At 33.7% G+C, this 27,960-nt stretch overlaps 1 protein-coding gene across 3 annotated transcripts; it reads left to right on the top strand.

Annotated features, from left to right (window-relative positions):
- The first annotated feature begins 22,950 nt into the window (after nucleotides 1–22,950).
- LOC122316734 lies at nucleotides 22,951–27,634 on the top strand. Of its 3 annotated transcripts, XM_043133480.1 has the most exons (4): nucleotides 22,974–23,201; nucleotides 23,374–23,491; nucleotides 25,037–25,899; nucleotides 27,075–27,634. In XM_043133480.1, the coding sequence occupies exons 3-4, from the start codon at nucleotides 25,040–25,042 to the stop codon at nucleotides 27,247–27,249; spliced, it is 1,035 nt and encodes a 344-aa protein (XP_042989414.1). In that variant the 5' UTR covers nucleotides 22,974–23,201; nucleotides 23,374–23,491; nucleotides 25,037–25,039; the 3' UTR covers nucleotides 27,250–27,634. The 3 variants fall into 3 exon arrangements, with proteins under 3 accessions (XP_042989415.1, XP_042989414.1, XP_042989413.1); XM_043133481.1 differs by lacking the exon at nucleotides 23,374–23,491 and having other exon boundaries at nucleotides 22,951–23,139; XM_043133479.1 differs by lacking the exon at nucleotides 23,374–23,491 and having other exon boundaries at nucleotides 22,975–23,201.
- The last annotated feature ends 326 nt before the right edge of the window (nucleotides 27,635–27,960 follow it).

The following is a 27,960-nucleotide window of genomic DNA, read 5'->3' as shown; positions in this document are numbered from 1 at the left end:
AATATTGTGAAAAATAAAAATTAGTAGACAGGTTATCTAAAGATCTTATCATTAACATCTCTCCAAACTGATCAATGTCGAAGATTATGATACTTTCCTAATAATAATCTTGGTTTTTTGTTTTTGTTCCTTGATTTTTATTACTCACTTAATTAATTATAACACCAACATTTTCACTTCTAGTATTATGATCATTTACAAATTACCCATATATATTGTTTTGCTCTACTTTGATCATATATATATATATATATATATATATATATATATATATATATGTATATATATTTATATATATTTACAACATTAAAATTAGAGGTTTTTATTTTTTCTTTTCGTGTGATGGATTTCGGGACTCTTTCCAGCACAGAGTGCCGGTGATCATTTACGACTAGCTGATTCTTTCGTTGCTTTTTTTTTCTTTTTTTTTTCCTCTTCTTCTTCTTCTCTTCTCTTTTTTTTTTTTTTTTTTAATCGAATAGATGAGGGTCCTTTTCTTCCTCTTTATTTTAGAATCATGATGTTGTTGTGGTCTTCATTTTCAGACTAATTTAAACAACAACTTATTTTATTTTATTTTTTAATTGTACTTCGATTTATAAATTGTTGACGACTGTCTTCCATCAAAATGTTTTTTATTTTTAATTTTTAAGTAGGGATTGGGGACATGATAGAAACACAACTTTTAGAAAATTCTAATTAATTATGAGATTAGGGAATAAATAGCATTAGATTCAAAGATAATTAATGGCGTTTGGGCAAAATGTTGATATTGAGAATTATATTTGAATAAAATTAATATGCTCTTCTATTTTATTAAGGGACTTTGCAGATCAACTTTAGAAACTAGTCAAGACACTCCTATTTTTTAGAGTTTTTATGATGTCGGAAATCTTCTTTTTAATTGTTCCTTTATGCACATAGTATTATTGATTTTAATCAAAAGTAAAACCAATCATATATATTGAGAGTTGCCGTCATCAAGATATCTTCTTAATTAATTGTTACCCATTCCCAATTATTTAATTACTCATTGACATAAAAAAAATTAAAATCTAAATAATAGAACAAACACCATCATAACCGAGATTTAAAAAAATGATTAAAAAAATAAAAGTAAAAAGGGTTCTAACTCCATTAAGAGACGTCGTTTAATAATTAGAAGCCATGACCAACATGTAATATTTGTTGTTCTAATCCTATCCGGCCAATCGATTATATATATCATGTTATAGATTCCATTTTAATTTGGTATCAATTAAGTACGAAATATTAGTTAATTAATTGACAACTCTCGAAAGGAAAAGGAGAGCAGAATATAGTTATAAAGCGATATTGATAGTAATTAAGAGTTATGCTATGTATTCTCTGCATATTTTATTGATGTGACTGACTGTATTAATTTTCTTTATTACATAACCAATCACATCAATTAAATGCATAAAATAATATATAAAAATGACTGTACATAAAATTTATTGTAATAAATGTAAAATGGAACAAGAAAGTACATACAATAATTTTGACAGTGCATCAACAACCAAGTTATAATTATAGACCTTGCAAAAAGGCATGATTCTTCAATGCGCGCAAAAAATTAGAACAAGAAACTACATACAATATTTAGGTTCATGGCTTTCATGTTTTGCATGTTGGACGTCGTAATTATCATCTTCTTCGTTTCAACTTTGCAATTCTTTGAGGAATGTTAAGATCAATTACGGATTTTCTTTTGTGAATCAGTTTTGACGCAATTGAGTTTAAGCTGCATGCAAACAGGACTCAGCCACAAGCTTTTGTTGTTGATGAATCCGCTCAGCACTAACGAAAATTGATCATGGAAAAGCAGTTAATCACGACTGAATGCATAGGTACTATCTTTTTTTTATCTTAATCATCTCATTCCGATCAACATTTTTTGATCCATAAATAATAATAATAATAATAATAATAATAATAATAATAATAATAATAATAATAAAGCCTATTTTGTATAATTTATTAATTATATCATTGATGATCAACAGTTTGTTTTTGTCATGAAAGGCTAATTTTTGTTTCTTTTTGAAGTAAAATTTACTCCTCTTTTTAGAAAACTTATATATGCTTGGACATTCCCTTGTTGAAATTACATATGATGATGCGAATGAAACTAGAAATTACTAAGTTTACATAATTTTGGTCAAAGTCATGTACTCATGCAATATTAATTAGTCAAAACTTCACTATTTTATTATATATATTCGCCTACTGATCTACAGAAGAAAGCCAAATTGAAGCTCAATTGTTAGAATTGCCAGATCAGGACATAATCATATATGAGATTGCAAAGGGACTTGTTAACTATATTGATTATGTTCGTTTCCGTTCAACTTGTAAGTCATTGCAATATATGCTACCTAAGACACCAAACCACCAACTCAACCAAGTCTCATGCCTATTGCTTCCACATAACAATGGTCACAGTGGAAGGCGTCGAAGTTTATTTAACCTATTAGAAAATATGATGTATAACTTTGACATTCCGGAAATACAAAATAAGTTGTTATGAGGTTTCTCGCATGGTTGGTTAGTGGCAGTTGATGGGTTTCCTAAGTTGCGTATAATGAATCCATTCACTAAGGCTTAGATTCGATTACCACCCCTAGACACCTTTCTAGATGTATTGGAGTACTGTCCAAATATGGTTGATGAAGAATATCTTACTTGGAGAGCAATTGATGTTCCCATTATATATAGAGCTAAAAAATATTGCCTACTTGCGATGTTCTTTCATTTGCAAGGTTGTGTTATCCTCAAGTCCTACTTCCGATGGTAAGTACTTGGCCATGGCCATACATGGTGAGTTTAGAGATTTGGCTTTATGTAGAAGTGAGGATAAGAAATGGACTTATTGTCAAAAAGATGATCTAGAAATCCCAAATATTCAGTTGGATATCATGTCCTATGAGGGTAAATTCTATGTTTTATCTGGACGTGGAGTAATTTGGGTTGGTAAAGGTGCATCCTTACCGAAAATGACAAGGCTTGCACCATCACCTCCAAGGCATCATGACTTTGATCCTTGTTGGTTGGTGAGGATGACATCTAGTGAATTTGTGGTTCTTAACAAGAGTAAAAAATGGAAAACTATTTCTCACAATTCTGAAGAACTTCTTCATTACAAAACGAATTATTTTAATATCTTTAAGTTTAATAAAAAAGAGCTTAAATGGACCAGGATAACAAGCATAGGAAATGATGCATTTTTTATAGGAATGAATAGTTTATTTTCTATCTCGTTACAGAATCTCCATACAGGTTGGAGAGGTAATTGTATCTATTTTACAGATGACTACATTGATGGGCAGCAAGAAGGAATTATAGGTGGTTATGACAATGACATTTACAAGTTAGAGAACAAGAGGGTTGAGTCATTGCCTGGTTTTGTATTTGATTCATTGTTGGTATGACCCCTGCCAATTTGGGTCACTCCGATTCCTTTGGACTGATTGTCACCAGATGATTTTATAGAAACATCAATTTCTTCTCTTAAAAAGCTTAATGGGAGGAGTAGAGTAACTCCTTATAAAACTCAGAATGAGTTTGTTTCTAAGCCGTGTGGGACTTCTCAATACGCCCCCTCACGTGTGGGCCGGTATTTCCGATACCATCATCGTGGGTAAGTCGCAGGAGCCCATTATCGATCATAGATTAACCTGGCTCTGATACCATATAGAAATACCCATTTTTCTCCTTAAAAAACCTAATGGGAGTAGAGTAAGAGGAGTAGATTAACTCCTTATAAAGTTTAGGATGAGTTTGTTTCTAAACCATGTGGGACTTCTCAATAGATTTGAAGATCAACAACGTTAAGTTATTTGTAATTTGTTCCATTTGTTCGCTTTGATTGAAAATAAATTTTGGTTGGAATTGGAAGTTGATGGTACTGAAATCATGTTGATCGAAAACCGTACTAGCTTATAATAATAATATTGTAAGCAAAAGAAGTAGAAAAAGTTTAAATTCCTCTACACTAATTAAGAATCATGTAGTACATATTCAAATGGATATTTAATTGGGAAGTTTCTAACATCATCACACCTTAAGGTTGAACTACCACCCTGGTGGTGATAGTAATTTCTGGACCTGGTCACTTGATCAGCAACATACTGATCCATCGCCACACACACACACACACACACATATATATGTTAGATCAGGCGTAATTAATATATAGCATTTGCAGATATTATATTCGTTATTAATTACTAAAGGGGTTATAATTAATGGTTCAAGATTCTCGATATTTTTAAGATATATACTCGACCAAAAATAAAGTGAGTACTGCTTAGAAAAGGAAAACAAAATAAAAGGGCTAAGGCGGTTTGAGTTCCATATATATAATGCCATGGTGGGATGCATGCAATATTATATCTATCATTAAAAACAGAGGATATATGAGAAAGAAACAACAGAGGAGGATGAGCTTGAGATTAATGGACAAATGAGTTTTCGACTTCATGGTTTTTATGGTCTCGAATTTCCTACTGAGAGTGGGAAGAAAGAGGGAGAGAAGGAGAGATGATATAATGGTGTTCTTGGAGTTTTCGGTAGGTGGCACTATATGCCAAAAATTTAGTCTTAATTGGAGGTGGGGAAAGGAGAGCTTGAGGGAGAGGAGGAGACAGTGAATTGATTGTTTATCGGTTTGTTGGAGATCTGGAAATAGAGAGGTAGTTGAAAATACTTAAAATCTTTCTGTTCTTCACTACAACCAAATTTCTTAGATTTTTTTTTTTCCCTCTTTTTACGAATAATTGTTAAATCTTAGACGATACGCGCGTGTTTAAGGCTTTAGGTTGAAGTTGTCTGTGTTATTAGATATTGCAGACTTTTTGACAAATCTTGGTTTATCTATAAGCCTCTCCAGCATCTAAGGTTTGTGGGTATGTCTGATGGGGAAATGGTAAAGAAGTCCTCTCAAGCAAGAACAAGAAATCTATAACTACCAATAATATTTTTGTCGGTCTATGATCTTTCATGAAGATGTATGTATTTAGTATGATTTATAAGTCTGCAATGTATTGGTTGGAGTTGGAGTTAAGAAATCTAAGAAATTTGGTCGGAGTTAAGAACAGAAGGATTATTCATTGTTATATAATTTTCTTTGTGAGGTCAAGCAGCAATGTCTTGGTGGCGTGGTTGCTGCTAATTGCAGCATAGATTGAATATATGGTAGAAAATGATCATCCTCGATCTTGCTAAATATATATGCTAAAGAAGAATCCTCTATCTCAACTAACAACATGAATACGGTATAACATTAATCCTTGCTAATTATCGTTTCTCCTTTTGTTTCTGTCCGGAAGAATAGTAACTTCCAAACCGTTTTTACCCAGCTTAATGCATTGAATTTCTGACTCTACAAATTTCAAAAGAAACCTCTCCCCTTTTGCACCAAGTGATAATATCTACCGTGCTTCGAATGTTGAGATCATGCTGATTCCATTTGCTGAATAAGTTGCATTGTTGCTAGATGGAGAATCTGCTACCGATAAATCTGCATAGAAACCCGGCGGCCTTGCAGGGATAGGCAATAAAATTTCACTGCTTAACATTAGAACCAGTGAACCACAGAAGACAGGTTTGGCCTATCTGCAGGTCTTTGCTACTATTTGATGACTGTTTGTTGCAGTGATTTAAAACAATATTGGTTCAAAAAAGTACAATGATAGCAGTTATAGCCTAAGGGAAATTTCTAGTTCATCAACTTGTTTCAAAGGACTGCAATATTTTCCATTGATGATCATATACAGGCGTTACATTCTTGTGTACGTGCTTCTTCTTCACAATTTGTAAAGATTTACTGTTATTGTATTATTTTTTAATTTTGACTATTTTTATGATATATGTTAAAAATAACAACTAATTTTTTTCGAGTTGTGATATATAAGAACTATATACAAGTACTTATAAAAATTGTAATGTTAAATTTTAAATATAAATATTACAAAAATAATTCTATAATTAGTAGAACTCAATATATAGCTTGTTTAATGAATAAATATTAAAAAAACATTAATTATTCTGTTCATGTTGGTATGTATTTGGGTCAAGCCTAATTCCCATGCAGTCCGGTTAAGTGTGATTTCTCGAATATCTTACATATTTGTGTTCGAGCCTTCCAATTAGTCCGGTGAGTCATGTTGCATGCATGCTTTCTATTTAATTTGCATTTTTTGGTACCTTTTGGCTTTTGTGTCAGTTTCCTGATCTTGGTCTCCGTTTTTTCTCCAGTTGAGTCGTCAATTTTAAAGTTCAATTTCGAATATAATAATATCTTAGCCAAAAGGTCAATTAGAAATTAAAGGTAGAACTAAAACCAATACATCTTTGAAGTTTGCATTTAACGTTTAACGTGTTATTGGGAGTCTAATTAAGATATTTTAATTATCTAGCAGCTAGCACAAGGATCCCGACACACACTAAATAAAATAGAAATAGAGATTTTAGAGAATATAGAGATGATACATAGATCGGAAACTATTTGAAGGTTGTATTTTACAAAGTACACATCTTCATAAGTGACTAACATGAACATGTGTAACATATTTAGGTTACATGATCTAAAATTGTGCCAATGATCATAACTAGAACAATCATAATCTAACATTTGAAAGATGAGTTTGTGGGACAAGAAATGAAACAAATGCATAAGTACTTCTAGACACGAGAAAGGTTAACAAGCTTGTACAGAGTACATGCATTTATATATGTAAATTGAGAACTTATCATGCTGTCTTTCTCGTTGTAGCATTCTTCTTGACCTTGCAGTAGCTCCAATTACCTTCTATAGTAACATATAAAATAATCAATATGTTACGAAATTGAAGAACTTGATTTGAATACCAGATTAATGTGGTAACATAAATCATTAAATGAAATTAGCAATTTATACATAATACGTACACAATGAATCACAAAACTAATCGATGTGCTTACTTCGAATGACATGTATTGAAATGTTGTTCTGGACTAAAAAAATCATAGAAAAGATTTCCACATTTTGGTTCAAAACAGGGAATGTTGCATTTGGGATACTTGCCCTTAGTGTGACTTAAGAGCGAAGTCACATTGGGAAAAGTATTCTCTTCCTGAATCTGCACAATTGGCACACGAAATTTGGATAATATTTTCAGAACATTCACTATCTAAATCCTCAATAGAACTCTCGTATTCCGATCTTGAATTGCTGGACATAACTTAATTAGAAGATTTGAGTGGATGACGGCTGTTTGAACACTTGTATAACATGGCTAGCTGGACCTGTCCGATATATATTGCGGGATATTGCAGCAGATTATCTAAGCATTTTAGGAGATTCTTTCCTATTGATGGGATTTCAGACATCGACTACTTCATCTGGTGATTTATTTAGTAGAGTGGTTAAGGGGGCTTGGGTATTAACATATATATATATATATATATATATAGCTAGCATGCATGCCAGCCCCTCGGAGTACAGAAATTCCACCCACTTCTTTGACCGATCAACCGAAACTGCCATAACTTTTTCGTGAAGCCAAAACATGAATTTTTCGTGGATATTGGGGTCCACTTTGCATGCTATCATGATAACTTCCAGATGGCTGATGCATGCCATGTCCATATGCATTGCATGTTGCATCAAATATTATCCTTATATCGGTAAATACTTGCTATCATGAATTTCTCACGAGGAGTTCAGATCATATAAAAGTAAAATCTGTGCATAGCTAGGTTGCATCTATTATGTGTGATCATATATATGATATGACCATGATCTATCTACCCTGATCGCTATAGCATGAAATTTCCCAGCTGTTCATATATCATTTTTATGAAAATATGAGTAATTACTTAATTGGGTTAGTTTTCGGAGATCATAAAAATATTCATCATGACCATTAGTGAAAGTTATTTTCATACCAAAAAATTTGAAATAAATCCCTTAACTGGCTATCACAATTTACAAACATTTACATGAATAATCTTATTTTTTAAAATATTAAAAAAATATACATATATTGTTTTTCGTTACATTAATCTACGTACCCGGCCAACTCCAGCAAAAAATTGAAGATTTTGGTTCTAAGACTTTTATTTTAAAAAAAAAAAAATTGTGTATTAAAAGAACTCATATCATGCATGTAATATAATCTTTTTGTATTTTCCTTGGAACCCTCTTTGGGTTTTTTAGTTTTCATTATATTTTATCAAAAAAAAAGGAAAACTCGATCTTATCCATGAATAGCAGCTAGCTCCAAATGTGTTTGTAATTAATTTTGTATAGGGCGGAATCAATTAATTGGGTCACTCCGAGTCCTAATTAGGAATCATGTAATTTTGGAATATTCATTAGAACATGCATTAATTGGACATATACTTTGAATTAAGAACAATATATAATAATCTTTTCTATTTGTAGTTTGATGTGTTTGATGAGATTCGTACGTACGTAGTAATTGATGTAATCCAACTTTAATGCAAACAGCAATATGAATGCCACCGCATTAAGATCATGTATTATATTATGTAAGTTTGAATGGATGGATTTATGTATTCCACAAAAACACGTGAAGCTAGGCCACCGGCCGTGATCGAGTACTGTCTAACATCGATTACTTCAGTACTGATCTGCATATGGGCCCTGAATCTTTAGTGATGGTCATACATGCAAGACAGCATTTATGCATCGAGTACTTGGTAACTTTGATTTATACATGCATGATTAGTTTAGCTGTTAAAACAAATAGAAATTATAAGATAGGTTATCTAATGATATAATCATTAATTAACATCCCCTCGATCAAATTCAATGTCGATCCAAGATTCTAAACAATAAGTTTGTAATTTCAATTTCATGGTATTTTTTGCTAAAACAAAACTGGCACGGCATGCAAGGATCCACAGTGAAGCAGCTGATCATATGAATAATATTGATCTTGTATCTGCGCGCACTCCACTCATCATGAAAAACTCAAATTGTACGTGGACTCCGTTAGTAAGCTGTCAAGATTGGCTAATGCATGTACGGATATAGCACTTGCCAAATTAAGACGAAAATGTCCAGAATTGACAACCAGCTAGAATAGTAGTGGCCTTCGAAGATGGGTGCAAAACCTTTGGAGCAGTCGGCTTGTAGAGGTATCGACCCAAGCATTATGATTGATTGTAAGGTTCAAGAACCCTCAAATTTAGAGATGATTTGCCGCAAGATCCTTCTCTAGCTTCTTGGTGAGCCATCTCTATCTCTATTTTTATTTGGTTGATTTTTTTCCCTTCAAGTTTCTTTTTTGTTTAACTATATAGCATGAAAATTCTTCAACCTCCTAAAAGAGCAAACCAGCAATTTTTTTTTTATTTTTTATTTTTTCCCGAAGTCATGCATGGCTGCTGGCCATTCAAGAAAGGAGGGTTCAATTGATAATTCAGATAGTGAATATTCTGAAACAAATGCATAAGTAGATTATGCATTTCTTTCCAAACATTCACTCCCTAAATTGATGAAATTAGAGCAATCTACTTGTAGATGAAAGATCGACTGATCGAGCAATAAGCAAGCTTGCCTATAAATAAAACATGCAAATCCAAAACGCTAAAATGCTACTCTGCAAAAGGCAACATTATAGCTCTTTGAATATGCTGCATGTCTCTTGTTTATATATAGCTCTTTCCTCATCTACTAATGATTCTCTAAGTTCTCAGTTGAACTATCCTTTTTCTCAAATGAATAATCATTACTTTGTAGGAAAATTTTAGGTGAATGCTCTTGTAGGATGTTGAAGAATATTCAAACCACTAACCATATATAGTCATACAAATAAAAGAAACTTTACGAGAAAAAACCAAAATAGAGATAGAACGATGGCATCCAGGCCAAGAAAGGAAGGATATTGCAGCAGATTATCTCTGCATTTTAGGATTCTTTCCTATTGATAGGATTTTGGAGATCGATCGAGTCCTTGATCTGGTGATTTATTTAGTAGAGTGGTTAAGGGGGCTTGGGTATCAATATATAGCTAGCATGCATGCCAGCCCGACCGAGTACAGAAATTCTCCCCACTTCTTTGACCGACTGAATTAGCTGCCATGCATGCCTTTTTTGTGAAGCCAAAACATGAATTTTTGGTGGATGTTGGGGTCCACTTTGCATGCTATCACTATGGCCCCGCTTGATTACACAGATGAGATTAGATTAGATGAGATGTTTTAAATAGTAATAAATAAAATATTGTTATAATATAATTTTTGAATATTAATTTTGTATTGGGATTTGAAAAAGTTAAATTGTTTATTATATTTTGTATTGGGATTTGAAAAAGGTGTAATGATGAGTTGAGATGAGATGAGATGAGATTTTTGGTTTTGGCTAAACAAACAAGGCCTATAACTTCCTGATGGCTGATGCATGCCATGTCCATATGCATTGCATGTTACATCAAATATCCTTATATCGATGATAATAAATATATTATTATTTTTTTAACTTTTGTTTGAATAAAAATGATTTTTATAACTGATTTTTCAGTTAAAAATTACAAAAAGTGAAAAGAAAACTGGAAAATATATTTTTAAAAAAATATTCGAACCTGAGCCATATGACTTCTATTTGACAATCAAATCTAATAATGACACGATGGTATCACATTATCATTGGCACAACCTCAATTAAATAAAGAAGTACGAAAATTAATGTTAAACTTACTATAAATTTTATTAAAAATAAATATTATTGGTAACGTATATAATATATGCTAATGGGTCTTTCTACATACAGTCCACTTTAGATGACTCTATTGTAGTCCTAAGGCTTAATTGACCGAATTGTCTCCAATGTTATCATTGGATTGACTAAATTACCCCTCTTTTCAATCTACCTAAACTTAGAGAAATTGATGTTTCCCTCTGTTGTGACCCCCGACCCAATCTCTGTTATGAAAAACAATGACAATGAATTGAAAAAGAATATGGAACGAGAAAAACAATCACACACGATACAAGATTTACGTGGTTCGGCAAATTGCCTACATCCACGGGAGCTGCAAATGATTTTATTATTGAAGAATATCACACTACAATGATGGATCAATCACTGTACGTCCATAGTGTTTCTACAGTACGACCATATGATATAACAATCATATATATAGTCAAACGGCGGAAAAACCCCTAGAGCTGTGTAAAATGCATGTTCGCTCGAGCGACGTGTTGAGCGCGCGTCAGCGAACTTCCTTCCGGCATCAGCTCGAGCTCACTGTCAAGCTGATATCAAGCGTTCAACTCTGTCTGACTTCGCTCGAGCGGCCAATGCCTCCGCTCGAGCGAACTTCCTTTCCGAATCCGCTCAAGCTCACTGTCTAGCTAACATCGAGCGTTCGAATCTGTCTGACTTCGCTCGAGCGGCCAATGCCTCTGATCGAGCAGTGTGGACTAGACTCCACAATACTCAACAATTCTCCCACTTGGAGACTGGTACACTCATTGTATCGTCGTCTTCCTCAAACATGATATCCTCCACCTTACAACTCACTGCCCCCATCTTCATGCTAGAAGACCAACTGAAGTTGCGCACAACTTTAGTTTCTCAAGTGTAACACCCTTTGTCAACATATCAACAGGGTTCTTGCTTCCACAAATCTTCTCAAGTAACAACTGTCTGTCATCTAACAATAATCGTATAAAGTGATACTTGATCTGAATGTGTTTGGTCCTGGAATGAAATGCTGGATTCTTGGCAAGGAATATGGCACTTTGACTATCACTGTAAAGAGTGTCTTTTTGATTCTTTTTACCCAATTCCTCCAAGAAGCCCTGTAGCCATATCATCTCCTTTGCAGCCTCTGACACTGCAATATACTTAGCTTCTGTAGTAGACAGAGAAATTGTTTTCTGTAGATTATAACCCCATGATACTGCAGTACCACCAAGTGTATAAACAAAGCCCGTGGTACTCTTTCTGCTATCAATATGTCCAGCTAGATCAGCATCACCATAGCCTTGCACCTCCAAGCTCTCTCCAGAGAAACTCAAACAGGTTTCTGAGGAGCCCTTTAGGTACCTTAAAATCCATTTCACTGCTTCCCAATGTTGCTTTCTTGGGTTACTCATGTATCTACTCACAACTCCCACTGCATGGGCAATATCCAGTCTTGTGCAAATCATATCATACATAAGTGAACCAATAGCTGAGGTATAAGGAACCTTACTCATGTAATCTTGTTCCTTCTCTGACTCATGTGACTGATTCTTGCTGAGTCAGAAGTGACTGCCCAAGGGTGTGCCAACTGGTTTGGCCTTGTCCATATTGAACATGCTGAGTACTTTTTTCACATACTCAGTCTGTGAGAGTTTCAACGTACCTTTGACTTTATCTTTGACAATTCTCATGGAAAGGATTTGCTTTGCAGCTCCTAAATCCTTCATTGCAAAGTGCTCTGACATCTGCTTCTTTAGATTATTGATCTCATCAATACTAGCCCCTGCAATAAGCATGTCATCCACATACAACAGCAGAATAATATAAGAATTGTCAAAGTTCCTGACATAGCAACAGTGATCTGCCTGACATCTAATGTACCCTGCACTGTGCATGAAGTTATCAAATTTCTTATACCACTGTCTAGGAGCTTGTTTCAGGCCATACAAGCTCTTCTTCAATCTCCAAACTAAACCTTCCTTTCCCTGTACCACAAACCCCTCAGGCTGGTGTATGTAGATCTCTTCTTCAAGGTTTCCATGAAGAAAAGTTGTCTTCACATCTAACTGCTCAAGAAATAAATCTTCAGTAGCAACCATAGCCAGTACCATCCTGATGATTGTAATCTTCACCACAGGAGAAAAGATCTCAGAGTAATCAATACCCTGCTTCTGCTGAAAGCCTTTTACAACAAGTCTAGCATTGTACCTCTGACTGCCATCATGCTCAGTTTTCACCCGGTACACTCACTTGTTGTGTAATGTATTCTTCCCTAATGGAAGTTCTGTCAACTCCCATGTCTGATTCCCTAACAGGGAATCCATCTCACCTTTCATGGCCAGCTCCCACTTGCTAGAATTTTCATCTTGCAAGTCGTAACTCTATGATTCTCAACCATCTGTCAACAGAATGTAATTCAAGGTAGGTGAGAAACGATGTGGAGGATGTATAGTCCTAACTGACCTGTGAACTACAACTGTAGGAGTGGACGGTTCTGAAGCTGCTTGGGGAATAATAGGAATGGGTGCACTGGACCCACTCTCCCCGTCACTCACATCTCTACACTGCATTGTGATCTCTGGTAGGTCATCCAATCTTACAAATTTTGACTCCTGAGGAGCTACTACAGAAGCTGTACTAGACTTATCCTTGTACATAATTTTCTCATTGAAAATCACATTCCTGTTTTTTATGATCTTCCGACCTTGATCATCCCAGAAACGATAGCGAAATGCCTCGTCTCCATAGCTAATGAAATAACATTTCTTTAATTTAGTCTCAAGTTTACTACGAGCATCATAATCAATAAGCACATAAGAAAGACAACCAAAAGTTTTAAGGTGAGAAAATTTGACCTCTTTCCCGCTCCAAACCTCCTCAGGCAATCCACAATCTAATGGAACTGATGGCCCTCTGTTTATCAAGTAAATGACATTGTTGACTGCATCTGCCCAGAAAGTGGGTGGTAGTCCAGCGTGCAATCTCATGCTTCTAGCACGTTCATTAATGGTTCTGTTCATACGCTCAGCAACTCAATTTTGCTGTGGTGTCCCAGGAATGGTCTTCTTCATTCTGATACCCAGAGCTGCACAATACTCCTTGAACCCACCATCAACATACTCACCACCATTGTCAGATCTCAAACATTTCAGTTTCAAGCCTGTCTCTGTCTCAACCATGGCTTTCCAAATTTTGAACACATTAAATACATCAGATTTATGTTTCAAAAATAAACTCATACCTTCCTACTATGGTCATCAATGAACGTGACATAGTAGCGAGAACCTCCAAGAGATGCCACTGGGGAAGGACCCCACACATCTGTGTGCACAAGATCCAGTCTTCCTGTCTTAGGCGTCCTGCCACTTTTCAAGAAGCTAACCTTTTTTTGTTTTCCCATAACACAACTTTCACACATACTGAGATCAACTGACTTCAGTTCTGGTAGTTTGCCTCTAGACAAAAGTTCTTTCATACCTTTCTGACTCATATGGCCAAGCCTGCAATGCCACAAATCTGTTTTGCTCTTTGCAATGGTAGTAGCAATAGTCTCAATCAAACTAATAGTCATATATAGTGTACCAGTTTTCTTACCCCGAGCCAGTACCAATACCCCTTTTGTGACCTTCAAGGTGCTATCTGAGAACATCACTGAATGACCACACTCATCGAGTTGCCCAACAGAAATGAGATTCTTCTTCAACTCAAGAATGTGCCTGACCTTTTGCAAGGTCCATTTGTTCTTGCCAGGGAATGCAATATCAATGTCTCTCATTTCCACTACGTTCAAAGCCTCTCCATCAGCCAAATACACATTCCCAAAATCACCTACAACATAGTTTCACATTAGCTCTCGGTGGGAAGATGTATGGAAGGAAGCTCCTGAATCCAGTATACAGTCATCAACTAGATTATGAACTGCAAGTAATAGTGCATCCTGTACTTCTTCATTTACCACATTAGCACTATCATTCTCGGTCTTCTTAGTGTTTTTGTAGTTATTCATTATGTGGCCAGATTTGCCACAATTCCAGCAAGTTGCCTGCTGACCAGGCCTCGACTTGCTCTTGCTCCTGTACTTTGATTTGATCTTCCTCTATTTGAGTTCATGTCTTGTGATCTTCCTCGAGAATCAACATTTAGAGTTGAACTCAAACCCGAGGTCTCGCCTGAATCTTTCCTGCGCACCTCCTCAGCCAAAATTAAATCACGAATATCATCATATTTCAATTTAGATTTACCAATAGAATTACTGACAGCCATTCTTATGGCTTCCCAACTATTTGACAGTGAAGCCAATAGTATCAGTGCACTTATCTCATCATCAAATTCAATTTCAACAGACGATAATTGATTTGTGATAGTATTAAAATCATTCAGATGTTGTGCAACAGACGTACCATCTGCTATCTTCAAATTGAATAACTTTTTCATCAAATGTACCTTGTTATTCGCTAACGGCTTTTCATACATACCTGATAAAGCCGCCATGAGATCCGCAGTCGTCTTCTCCTTGATGACGTTGTGTGCAACGAATCTTGATAGGGTTAATCGAATAACCCCTAGAACCTGTCGATCTAATAGGTTCCAATTAGCATCATCCATCTTTTCCGGTTGCTTTCCCAATAGTAGAAGATGAAGTTTCTTTCCATAGAGGTAGTCCTCTATTTGTATCTTCCAATCTCCAAATCCGTGCCATCAAACTTCTTGATCCCCGATGCCTTCAATTCATCTCCAGCCATCATTTCTTCTCAGACTCAAACATTGGCTCTTGATACCAATTGTTGTGAAAAATGATGACAATAAATTGAAAAAGAATATGGAACGAGAAAAACAATCACACACGACACAAGATTTACGTGGTTCGGCAAATTGCCTACGTCCATGGGAGCTACAGAGGATTTTATTATTGAGGAATATCACACTACAATGATGGATCAATCACTGTACATCCATAGTGTTTCTACAGTACGGCCATATGATATAACAATCATATATATAGTCAAACGGCGGAAAAAACCCTAGAGCTATGTAAAATGTATGTTCGCTCGAGCGGCGTATCGAGCGCGTGTCGAGCGAACTTCCTTCCCGCATCAGCTCGAGCTCACTGTCGAGCTGACATCGAGCATTCAACTCTGCCTGACTTCGCTCGAGCGGCCAATGCCTCCGCTCGAACGAACTTCCTTCCCGTATCCGCCCGAGCTCACTGTCGAGCTAACATCGAGCGTTCGAATCTGTCTGATTTCGCTCGAGAGGCCAATGCCTCCGCTTGAGCGGTGTGAACTAGACTCCACAGTACTCAACAATATCCTCCACCATCGATGGGATGCCCTCCTCCACCATCGATGGAGTCACATACTCCACTACCAACAACCTCCCTGGCTACCATCGACAAAAAGCACAACGGCTTCCTTGGCCAACATGCTGCAATGGGTAGACCAATATTTCTTCCCATCTATGCATACTTGATGATGCGAATCTTTATTAAAAATCGTAATTTTCCATTAGATTTCACAACTGATTTCGATTTCTAACTATGAATCAGCTATGACTAAATATAAATATACCAACAAATCTCTTGCACAAAAAGTAAAAAATACAGCTCTTTCTATTGAATTTAGTACATCCCATAAAACTAGTAGATAGAGACTTGAAAAATAACACTAATTGAAAAAGGAAAAATTTTGTTGCACCCTGCAACACTGCTTGAAAACCAATACATAGAAAGACTTCAAATTTCCAACTAACAGTCGAAAGAATCATAAATTGTCAATAGTCTCAATTACCCTGCAAGCACCACAAACAAAATTCATTAACACTCTGGTCGCTTAAACCAAGAAATTCTATAATCAAACATAACAAGACCCCATTATTTTCCATTGCTTGCAACCAAACAAGCCAAGTTCACATTCTCCTTTAAAAATAAAACAAATTCAAATTCAAAAGGTAAAAGTAGAGAAAGTCAATGTTTTAGAACTTCCCAAAAGCAACGCTGACGTTTTATGACTCTGGCGTAATCGAACTCCACCCAAATCTTAGAAAAACACTTTGCCAATAAGAAAGTAAAAATCGACAATAAGAGATCAACGATAAGTACGAAATTCCTTTGATACACACTGACGTTATATCTAGCCTAGATTGCTCTAATGATGCTAGTCATGGGAAGAATATTGGGAGAAGAAAAAAAAAAGATTTTTCGATCAGTGGCGATGCCTAGTTGTGATGGCGCAATGGCGATGCCCAGTGGAGATGGTGCAGTGGCAATGCGCAAGAGGTTGGGTGTTGGTTCTCTCTCTACCTTCTCCTTGCAAATCATTCAGCTTCTTCTCGTACGTTGTTCTCTCTCAACTTTCACTTAAACAAAAAGCTCGCGTTTCATTTAAGTCTACAAAGCAGTCCTCGTGTGAGGACACGAGGACTGCAATAAGAATTATTCATACAATGATAGAAACTGATTATGAATCCATAAGTTGGCCCATTAGGTTTTCCTTGTGCTATTCCTTGAGGGCCGGATATCTCCTTTAGAAACCCAAACCCTCAAACACGGCCACATGCATGAATTTCTCTTCTTCTTTTTCCCCACAAGGAGAGTACAAGAATGATGGAGAGGGAGGGTCAAAATCAAGGGTGGAAAAAAGAATTAAAATTTGGGGTCAAAACTACAAAAAAAAAAAAAAAAAAAAAAATTATTTGCGCCTTGGGGTTGGAAATTTTAATAATATTAGTGATTATACAATTTTTATTACTAAAGTTTATAAGATTTTTGTAATAAAATTAATATTTTTTATAATCATTGGCATATCCTCAATCAAATATGAAATTATAAAAAATATTAATTTTATCACAAAAATCTTATAAACTTTAGTTTAGTTTGAAATTTATGTAGTGTATATATATATAACTTGTATTATCACGAATATTATTAATTAAAAATATACGTTTTTTTAATCTAAAATCTCATATTTTAGTTTTCATCACTAATAATTTAAAAATAAATAATGCTACTTGTTGTCTAAAAGGTACTACTAAAATAGCCTTTTTGCACCACGAGATTTATTAAAAAAATTTAAAACGTAAACATTAAAAGAATAAAAGAAAAAACCTATAGTGTAAGTCTTCATTTCTTGTTAGATAGAAAAAACAGCAGACACGCCCTTCGGACCATTAACATGTTAGATAGAAAAAGATTTCAAATTCTAAATTTTAAATTCTCTCTTTCAAATTATTTTCTGCTACTTTAATAGTGTGAAATATATATCCTTTATACCGTCTTGTAAGTAGGAGTGTCAATATATTATACGACCTGTTAACTTAACACGAACATGATACGATAATAGTAGGTTTGAGTTTAATCTTAACAGATTTGAGTCAAAACAGGTTGACCCGTTAAGAGACGATTACTTAACAGGTTGTAACGGGTTAACCCGTATGACACGTTAATAAAGCTAACATTACAATTATAACCTTATACCTAAAAGTAAAATTGTTAGAATTTTAATTTTGATATTTTTATTGTTTGGATTGTAATTTTGGACTTGTAGTTAGTTTTATAATTTTTATAAATATTGTGATTTTAACATTTATATAAAATTATACTAAATTTACTAGGTCAAACAGGTTAATTTCAGGTTAATTTCGGACATATTCAATCTATTTACATAAATATTTTGAAACGGGTTTTATTATATCGTATTAACTTATTTCGTAATATTTACTAATGGGTCAAAACGGGTTGACACGATACGACACGTTATGTTAATGGGTCGTGTTAGGGTTTAAGATTTTGACACAATAAGATTAATAGATCGGTTTAGGATTAATTTATATAGTATAATATGTATATTTTGACACGACACGAACACGACTCGTTAATATGATTTGACACCCATACTTGTAAGTAAAATGATTCTAAAAATATTGCCGAAACCCCTACAAACTCTCCAATACAATCCAATACAATATTGATTAGAAGAAGTTCTAAAATAAATATACGGGGGGAAGTCATAAACAAATAAAATGGTTACGATACCTAGCTAGGGTTGTAAGGTTTTTCATTCGGGCCGAAAAAAATTGATTGGACTAATTGGTTTCAGTTGGTTCAGACTAGATCAAATTAAGAAATTGGTCAGTCTCGCTCAAAGAAAGCGAGGAAATTCGGTTTTTGGTCCATTCTCGGAATGAGATATTTTCATCCCCGAATTTAATATATAAAATTTTAAATAATTTTTTATATGATATTTTATCATTTTTTATGTAGTTATATTCAAATTGAAAAACAAGTAATTATGTAATTTTCTTCAAACTTAATTATTTATGCTTAGATTATATAAAATACAAAAGGTTAAGAATTTTAAGACAGGGTATTAACTATTAATTGTTGAATGTTGATAATGCACATACTATTAATATTATTAATTTATTATACTCAATTAAAATACTTAATTAGTTAAATATATATTAAGTTAGACAATTTAGATTAAATCATCACTTAATTATTATTTTTCTTATTTTATATGATTTGTTGTCAAAAGCTTAAAAAAATTATCAAAATATCCTGATAAGATCAATTGGACCAAATCAAAGCAGTTCGGTCCGGTCCAAACTTTTTTGAATTGAAAGAATTGGTTTAGTTCGAAATTCTCCTTCAAGACTGGCCGGACCAAACCGATTATATCTTTAACAATACAATGTTTTCTTGACCAAAGATTACAATTTTGACCACGAATTCGTCACCTTGAACTTTGCTTGTTTGTTAGTCCATTACAAAAATTGTCGGGTGATCTTTTAGAAAATAGTAATGGTACAAGTCCCAAATGCATAAGACTTGCATAAAAATATGGGTCTCATGAAGAAAAAGTTAGTTTTTCACATTTTTATATAACGGAGTCTACTTTTTTATAAGAAGTTTGTTTGAGATTTGTACATTTAAAACTTGTATATATTATTTCTCTTTAAAAACTATAGGAATGTTGAAGACCCTAATAGAAAACCAAAGTACTGAATCTCTAGATAATATGATATGGTTGACATTCTCCAATTCTTAAATAGAGTAGACGTTAAGGGTAGTTCTCAGCGTAAGGGAGAAGGTTAGGGGTTGAAAAGATGTTGAGAAAGAAAGTTGACGTATGCCTATAATGGCATGTGTGTACTCCACGAAACCTATTTCTCAATTATGTTTTGCTTGAAATGGAGGTGAACATCTACAAAAGGTTGAGTAATGCAAAACAATCAAACTCTAACCATTCAAAGAGAGAAAAAGAATAAGATCAATAAGAATAATATTATTTATCATCTTAATTCTTATCATCTCATAATGTATTATTAGATGATGATATATAATGAGATAATGAGAAGATAATAAAAAATAAATGATGAATATATTTTTTATATACAATGCAGTCTTTCCTTAACTCTTTATGAAGAGAGGACCAGAACTTTTGAGAGGGAAATGAATGGTTGCAAAGATACGGGAGTGTAAGGGTTTCAAGAGCATGGACAATTTGAGGATTTTGTTATGTATTTTTCTCACATGGCAGGGGCACGTGGCGTTTAAAAACATTGGTAAATCTTAATTGCCGTACAAGAGGTATTTAAAAAGAAAAATGATATTTTTAATTGAAAAATACTATATATACAAAGAGATTACATAAAATAAACTCACAAACTGATGTAGTTTCATAGAATCTGTTAGATATGCTTTGTAATAAAAGTAACTTTACAATCTGACGTACCACATTAAATCATATCAGTTTGTGGATTTATTTTTATGTAATTCTTTTTGTGTCTAAAATTTTTTCATTTTTAATTTTAGAATGTGTAGTCACCGCATACTCTTTTTAAAAAATAGATAAATTTAGAACTCACATAAAAAATTATTTTTTAAAATAATAATTTTTACTTTTTTAATAAAAATACGTAAAAATTATATATATCATTACTCAAGTGAAAAAGAGATAAAAACCAAGAAAAGTAACTTCCTTCAATGAGTTCCAAAGTTAGCATCTTGAAGGCAACTCATTGCCAAGAAAGGAAGTTATGTCAACAAATATATCCTCATGAGTAGTGTTACACCTATTGGAAGTGTAGCCCGATGATGGGTCCGAGTAGTCGTCTATTTTTATAAATTTTTTTCTATCTTTAAATATTTTTAAAAAAATTTTTACAACGTGATTAGAAAATGGATCTCTAATCATTAAATAATAATAAAAAAATATTAAGACCCATGTCGGGACCAACTCTCGATAACTATTTTTCTATCCTCATTGACAGTGCATATCTAAATACAGTAAATATCTATGATTTTGATCAATTATAAAATACAGACTTTACATCTTTCAATGAAAGGTGAAAACGTCATTGGTTTTAAATGAGATGACATGTACCAAATCATACCAAAAAAACACTTCTATTATTCCCCCCTTCCAAGAGAAGAAATGGAAAATTCGGATGAAATGATTAAGATGGGAAAAATGATATCTAGGCAACCAATTTATAACTTTTATGCGACTTTTTATTAAAATATTAATCTATTTTGAAAGAAAAACTATACATATCATACTTATATCTCATTTTTACTTTACTACAATAGAAAGGTAATGTACATCAATTTTTACTGTTTTGAGCATCGCTACAAATCACCCGTATTTTATTACGTAAAATATGATACTTTTAATCATTCTCAAACCATCATTCATATTTTTAATAGAGAAATTCAAAGATTAATGAGTTAGGACATCTCCTCATAATAGATACGGTCGTTTGGATTCATAAATTATTTTATCCCATCATTACAATTTTTTAAAATTCACATAAAATATAATAAATAATTTAATATTTTCAAATCTCAATTTAACTTTTTTCAAATCTTAAAACAATAATAATATTTTAAAATAATGTTATAACAATATTTTATTTAATTTTTAACTTTCATCTAAAACTATCTCATCTCATCTTACTATTTAAACAAGCCCGAGTAGGATAATAGTGTAGATTATAAGATTTTCCATGAGGTTTTCTCCAAAAAAAAAAAAAAATCAAAGTGTCACATTTTGTATAATATAATATAATAAAAGTAGGAAAGTTATTACTTATTTTTAAATTATTTAAATTAAAAAAATAATAATATTTCAATAGAGTTGCTTAAAAATTGTGTAGTAATTGCGTACACGCCATTTGTAAGTAGAAAGATGTATAATGGAGCCCTCGTGATTTTGAACCATGTGTTAAGGACTCACATGTTGGTGTTAAAAATGGAAACATTACTGTTCACATTATTAGGGTTTACAAAAAATCATTTCTTCAGAGTTGCATTAGTTCAGTGATGAACAATAAAAGAGGGTATAGTCACTTGCAAATAATAGATTGGTTTTATTTTTTATTTTTTGTCTATAAAGAGATTTTATAAAAGTAAATATATAAATTGACGTAATCTAATGTGTTATATTAAATTGTAAAATTAATTTAACTATAAAATATATATAACATATCATATAAATATATATCGACTTGTGAGTTTATTTTTGTGAGATCTTTTTATGTTTATAATACTTCTCATGTAATTATGCAATCCAATCAATCAATGTAATGATATAATTTAATTAAAAATAAATTAAATTTTATAAAAATTGATATTTTTTTTACTCGGAGTCAATATTTATAAAAGTGAATTTATTTTTAATTAAATTACATGATTACATTAGTTGATTGAATATATTTTCTTTTAGATTATACAAGAATGTCATGTTATGAGATTTTTAATTTAAATTTAAAGAATAAAATGAAAATAAATTAATTAAATAATAAAAAAGTAGTAAATGAGATGTAAGCATATCATCACCCTATAGTAAAATTATTAAAGTTTTATTACGTATAAGCAAAGTCATGTATTAATTTGTGTATCAATACTGATTTTTTTATATTCAAAATTTAAATTAGTATTATTTTTAATTAAATTTACTTTTTAATTAATCACATTAAATTAATACACATATTAATACAATTATATTTGTAATTAAATTTTTTTTAAATTATTAACTACTTATTTTTAAATTGTTCTTACTACTTTTAAAGTAAACTTCATTATAAAAAAATTAAATAAAAAAGACAACTAGAGAAAAAGAGGAGAGTGAACATAGGGAAAAGTAAAAGCAAAAAGATTTAAAAAGAAAAAAAAGAAAAAAAAGAAAAGGAAAGACCATACGCTTTGACCAAACGTAGGAAAAGAAGACAAATTAGAAGAAGAGAAGCTTCTGCCAAGCCCCACTGCATTTCCCTCAGATTTTTGTTGTTTTTCCTCTTTTATTTCACAAGAGCGCCTGCAAGATCAAGACGAACGCAACCCCCACCTCCAAATCATCATCTCCTGGCGTCAAACCCCAACACTACCCAATCCCCATCTCGGCCTTTCCTCTAATCGCAAGGTGTCCTTTTCTTTCTGTCACAGAAAGCTTTTACTTCTCAGGAAATCCATCCACAAGCTCTGGTTTGTCCTTAATTGCTTCCTTCCGTCTCGTTCTCCTTTTTTTTTTTTTTTTTTTTTTTTTTTTTTTTTTTTATGTGAGTTTTACATTTTGGGTTTTGTCTGTTTGCATTACGTTTAGGGTTTGATAGATCACAATGTGCTTTTATAATTAATTTTGTTGGTGGGTAAACAGTATTTTAGGGTTATGCGAGTGGCGTTGTTTGTGCCCATGTGATCACTTTGCTTTTTGTTGGATTCACTTGGTAAAATGGATTTAACGTCTTGATCTGGGTTTGCTTGCTTCCATTTGGGTATGCTTTTCCCTCCTTTTATTTTTTATTTTTTCAAAAAAGGAACTTTGAAGTAGGACTGCTTCAGATTTTCTTTTTACTACTATTACTTCTTCTAGTGCCTTTTTTTTTTTTTTTTTTTTTTCAAGAAAGGAACTTTGAAGTTCTGCTGCTTCAGTTTTTCTTTTTATCGTTGCATTGAATTTTTATTCCAGCAATTATGTACGCGGGAATGATGAATTTGGGCTGATTGGAGATAATCAAGTGAGACTAATAACTATAAGAATAGAAGCTGTGGTTATTGGTTAAAAGTATTTGTTGGGGTTTTGGGTAATACAAAGAGGTGTCGTGGAGATCTATATATATATATATATATATATATATATTTTGATGTCGGGGAACCTCTCTAAGGCAGGGTCCTTCGGATCAACCTCTGCAGAGTAAACCTCTCCCTTGCACCGCACCTTTGGAAGTTTCCCTACACGGAATCGGTTAAATCCCTGGTTAAAGCGGCATGTATTAATTGTCACCAGTTTCTTCAGCCATTGTGTGTGATTATAACGTTTTTCCCCTTCTGCCCATATTTGTTATTGAGGTGTTGTTTTTATCCGTATGCAGAGAAAAGTGTTAGTTACAGTTATATTACTTTCATAAGTAAGGCACAGAATACTGTCATTTTGAAGCTTATAAGCATCACAAATATGTAGATAATGTTTTTGTAATGTCGCATGTAAGAGTTACGAATTGTTTGCTTAAAGCGGCTGCAGGTGTTCAGTGGATAAGTGCAAAATTTCACATGATTTATTCATCCATGGTAAAATATTTTTTTTTAGTTGGCATTGGGTGTCTGGAGCAAAGTCCCAACTAATCCCTGAGTGCAAAGGCCCTCAGCAAGGAGTTTCCTATAAGTGCACCTCGGGTAATTCAAGGGTGAATTACCCCAATATGATGGACCAACAAATTGTCTGCACCCAAGGATGGACCTTAGGCCTAGAGGGAGCATACTACCAAGACCAAGAAAAGAAAAAAAAAATATATGCCTTTATTTGCAAGAGGGAAACTTTGATGTGTAGTATTGAACATATTAGGACCTTTTTTCTGCTTCAATTAGGGCCCATTTGGCAACACAGTTGTTCTTAAATATTCTCAGATATGTCCTTCCCAAACATCACTCAAACAAAAAAGACTTTTTAATTTCAAATTCAACTTTTTCATCTAGTCATTACCTAATCATTACAACTTTCTCAAACTCCCAAACAAAACACAAAAAAATACTACATTTTCAAATTTCAAAATATAAATAATATTAAAAAATTATATTCAAACAATTTTTTAACTTTATAATATTTCATTAAATTTGTTTCTCTCTCATTTCTCAAAACCCAATAAAATATCTTAAACACCCTTAGTGGGTTTGGGCTGGATGGCATGTTGCATGCAACTGTGATGGAGCTTCATATTGTGCATTATTATTCTTACTACTATTATTTTGCGAGTATACCATGAAATCCTTCTTGCAGTCTGTTATAGAAGTTCTCGTATTCATTTATGCATAACTTTAAACAGGGGATGGCAGCAGAGAATGATGTTGACTTGTCAACTTTGAAGTTTCAGCTAAGCCAAACACATGAACTTTGGAAGCAGGAGATGGAACAAAGCCAGTCCCGAGTGGATATCTTGCAAGCAAAACTAATGGAGGTGAAGGCTTGTTTACAGGGGTCTGAGGAAGATACAAAGCAGGAGTTGGAGGTTCTTTGGCGAAGAGTTAAAACTACGGCAACATTGTTAACCTATTTGAAATCGAAGGCTCGAATCATGGCTATTCCACATTTAGCCCATTCATCGTGTGGCATTGAACGATTAGAAGGGGCAGGTTTCGTTGACAAAAATGGTACACCCTTGGCTGGTTGGTCTAAGAATATTGATCTTTCTCCATACAATGGTCCAGAAGAAGAAGCATGGGTGGGAATTAGCAGGCAACATGGCTCGCTGGATGCAAAAGATGCTGCTTATACTGGTGAAATGCTAAAGTCTGTGCAGATGGTTACAGATGTGATGGAGGCTCTTGTTAAAAGGGTTATAATAGCAGAATCTGAAACTGCAATTGAGAAGGATAAGGTAACTTCAGGCCAGGAAGAAATTAAAAAGAAGTCAGTCCAAATTGAGAACATGTCTTTAAAGTTAGAGGAGATGGAACACTTTGCTCTGGGTACAAACAGCATACTGAATGAAATGCGGCAGCGGGTTGAGGATTTGGTTGAAGAAACATCTAGACAAAGGCAGCGAGCTGCAGAAAATGAACAGGAGCTTTGTCGTGTTAAGCGGGACTTTGAGTCTCTGAAATCATATGTTAGCAGTCTCATCACTGTAAGAGAAACACTTCTTTCATCGGAGAAGCAGTTTCAAACTATTGAGAGGCTGTTTGAACGGTTAGTATGCTTGATAGAACATTAAAAAAAAGATTGCTATGTGTCTAATACTTCCAACATATAAAAATGCTTTGATTGTACTTTTCTTGATTTTCCAGAGTTTGCTTCGTACATTTTGGTTGTTTCTGCAAATGCTTTGTTACTTCTTTTTGTATTTCTGTACTTTATTTTGTTGGTGCTCACATCCTCTTTGTTGTGTAATTTTTGTATACTGGTGCTTTACCATGTTAAGGTAATGAAACCTATTTCTTGGCTCTGAAGGTCATTGATCATAGAAGTTATTGGTAGCCTATTAAGTGGCTGATTTGCACAATTGATTATGCTTTTGCCATTAAGATTTTGCTTTAGCACCTAGATTTTAGAACTTATGGACCTACTTGGTGGGTAATGAAATGAAAAGAATGTATAAGCTGGTTTCTTCAGTTAAATGATCAGTTAGATATCATACTAGCACACTGATTAAAAAAAAAAAAAACCCTCTCTGATACCCATTATTTTACCGAGAATATGTCCCAATGAATTCTGCCGACACTTTTTTTTTTTTTTTACTTAGTGATTAAGTGTTTCTTAATGATGTTGTGATTTTTTTTTAATTGTTTTAGGATATAAAAAAAAAAAATGTATGGAAAAGAAAAAGGCATTTAGCCTTTTTGGGATAATTCATCGGGCTACACCCTTGGTGGGTGTAGCAAGGGTGTAGCACGACTCAACGTAAAATGTTTGCTGGTGCATGTTTCTGTTGCTTTCTCTATTAGCAAGTAGTACATTATTTCTGAATCAATATAGTTCACTTTGTTTGAATATGTTCAACAGGAGATAACTTTGTACCCTTATTTTCTCTTTGTTTGAGTGCATTGGAAAGTATACTCATGTAATACAATGGCTTTCTTGCGGTGATAACACCATAGGTGGACAGGTTGCTATCTCATGCTTTGGTTGTCTGTCGGATTAAAAGTTTTGCTAATGTTGACAGGCTCTTTTAGAACTTAAAGAAGTTTCAAGAAAGGGAATAAGGTTATAAGAATGCTTAACACAGATCTGGATTATCACTAGTAATCACCGTGTAGTTGATTCAAGTTCCAATTACTTCCAGTTGAAGAAAGTTCATATCCTAGTTATAAATCTTTTTTTTTTTTTTTTTTTGTGGCTTTGTTACTGATGTTGCTTTGATGCAGGCTAGTTGCAAAGACAACACAGTTAGAGGGTGAGAAGATGCAGAAAGAGGTGGAAGTTCAGAAACTTATGGAAGAGAACGTGAAGTTGAGTGCTCTTCTGGACAAGAAAGAAGCACAACTTTTGGCCATGAATGAACAGTGCAAGGTAATGGCCTTGAGTGCTTCAAATATCTAACTTTGTAGGTTGTCCTTGTTCGTCTGCCCGTTGGCTTGCTTTGCGAGGTGGTTTGGTTCTCCCATCAGGTGATCATGGGCAAGGACTCATGGGAACGAATGGCACTGGATCAGAGCTGTCTGAGAGCCTCGCTGTCAACTTTGCAAAAAGCCTTGAAGTTAATATCCAGTGATCTAGTTTTATTTTATTGGTGCCGTGCGCCATTGTTGAACTGAATCCAGAAAGTAAATTTGGATTGGAAAGCAAACTTGGTGTTGTGTTCATCGAGTAGCCAAGATTGGAAGTTATGCTGTAAATGTTGTGATGGCACTTTGTACTTCAACCTTGATCCCAGTTGTTTGTTTCACAGTTATTGATATTCAAGATCAAGCTGCCACCTCCAAAAGCTATTGACCCAATAACAGTTTCAGAGTTATACACATTTGTTTTTAGGTTGAAATCTAGGAAATTTGATCCTAAAAGCACATAGCAGCCTGGCTCTCGGATCCCAACTAAGATATAACAAGTATATCATCATCTCAAGGTGGAGAATTCACACTTTTTAGCTCGAATCTGAAGATAATTAGCTTTCCTTTGTGGCTCTGAAATCAACATGATCAGTGGGTTCTACCGGCTTGGTAATGAAACTTTAATCCCTGTGAGAAAGGGCAGAATATATAGAAATCCTAGAGATTAAAATGAACGGCTCCCTGTGAAAAAAATCATTGTTAC

The sequence above is a fragment of the Carya illinoinensis genome, chromosome 7, assembly GCF_018687715.1.
Source record: "Carya illinoinensis cultivar Pawnee chromosome 7, C.illinoinensisPawnee_v1, whole genome shotgun sequence".
NCBI lineage: Eukaryota > Viridiplantae > Streptophyta > Magnoliopsida > Fagales > Juglandaceae > Carya > Carya illinoinensis.
The sequence above is the reverse complement of the archived record's forward strand: the minus strand, read 5'-3'. Positions and strand labels throughout refer to the sequence as shown.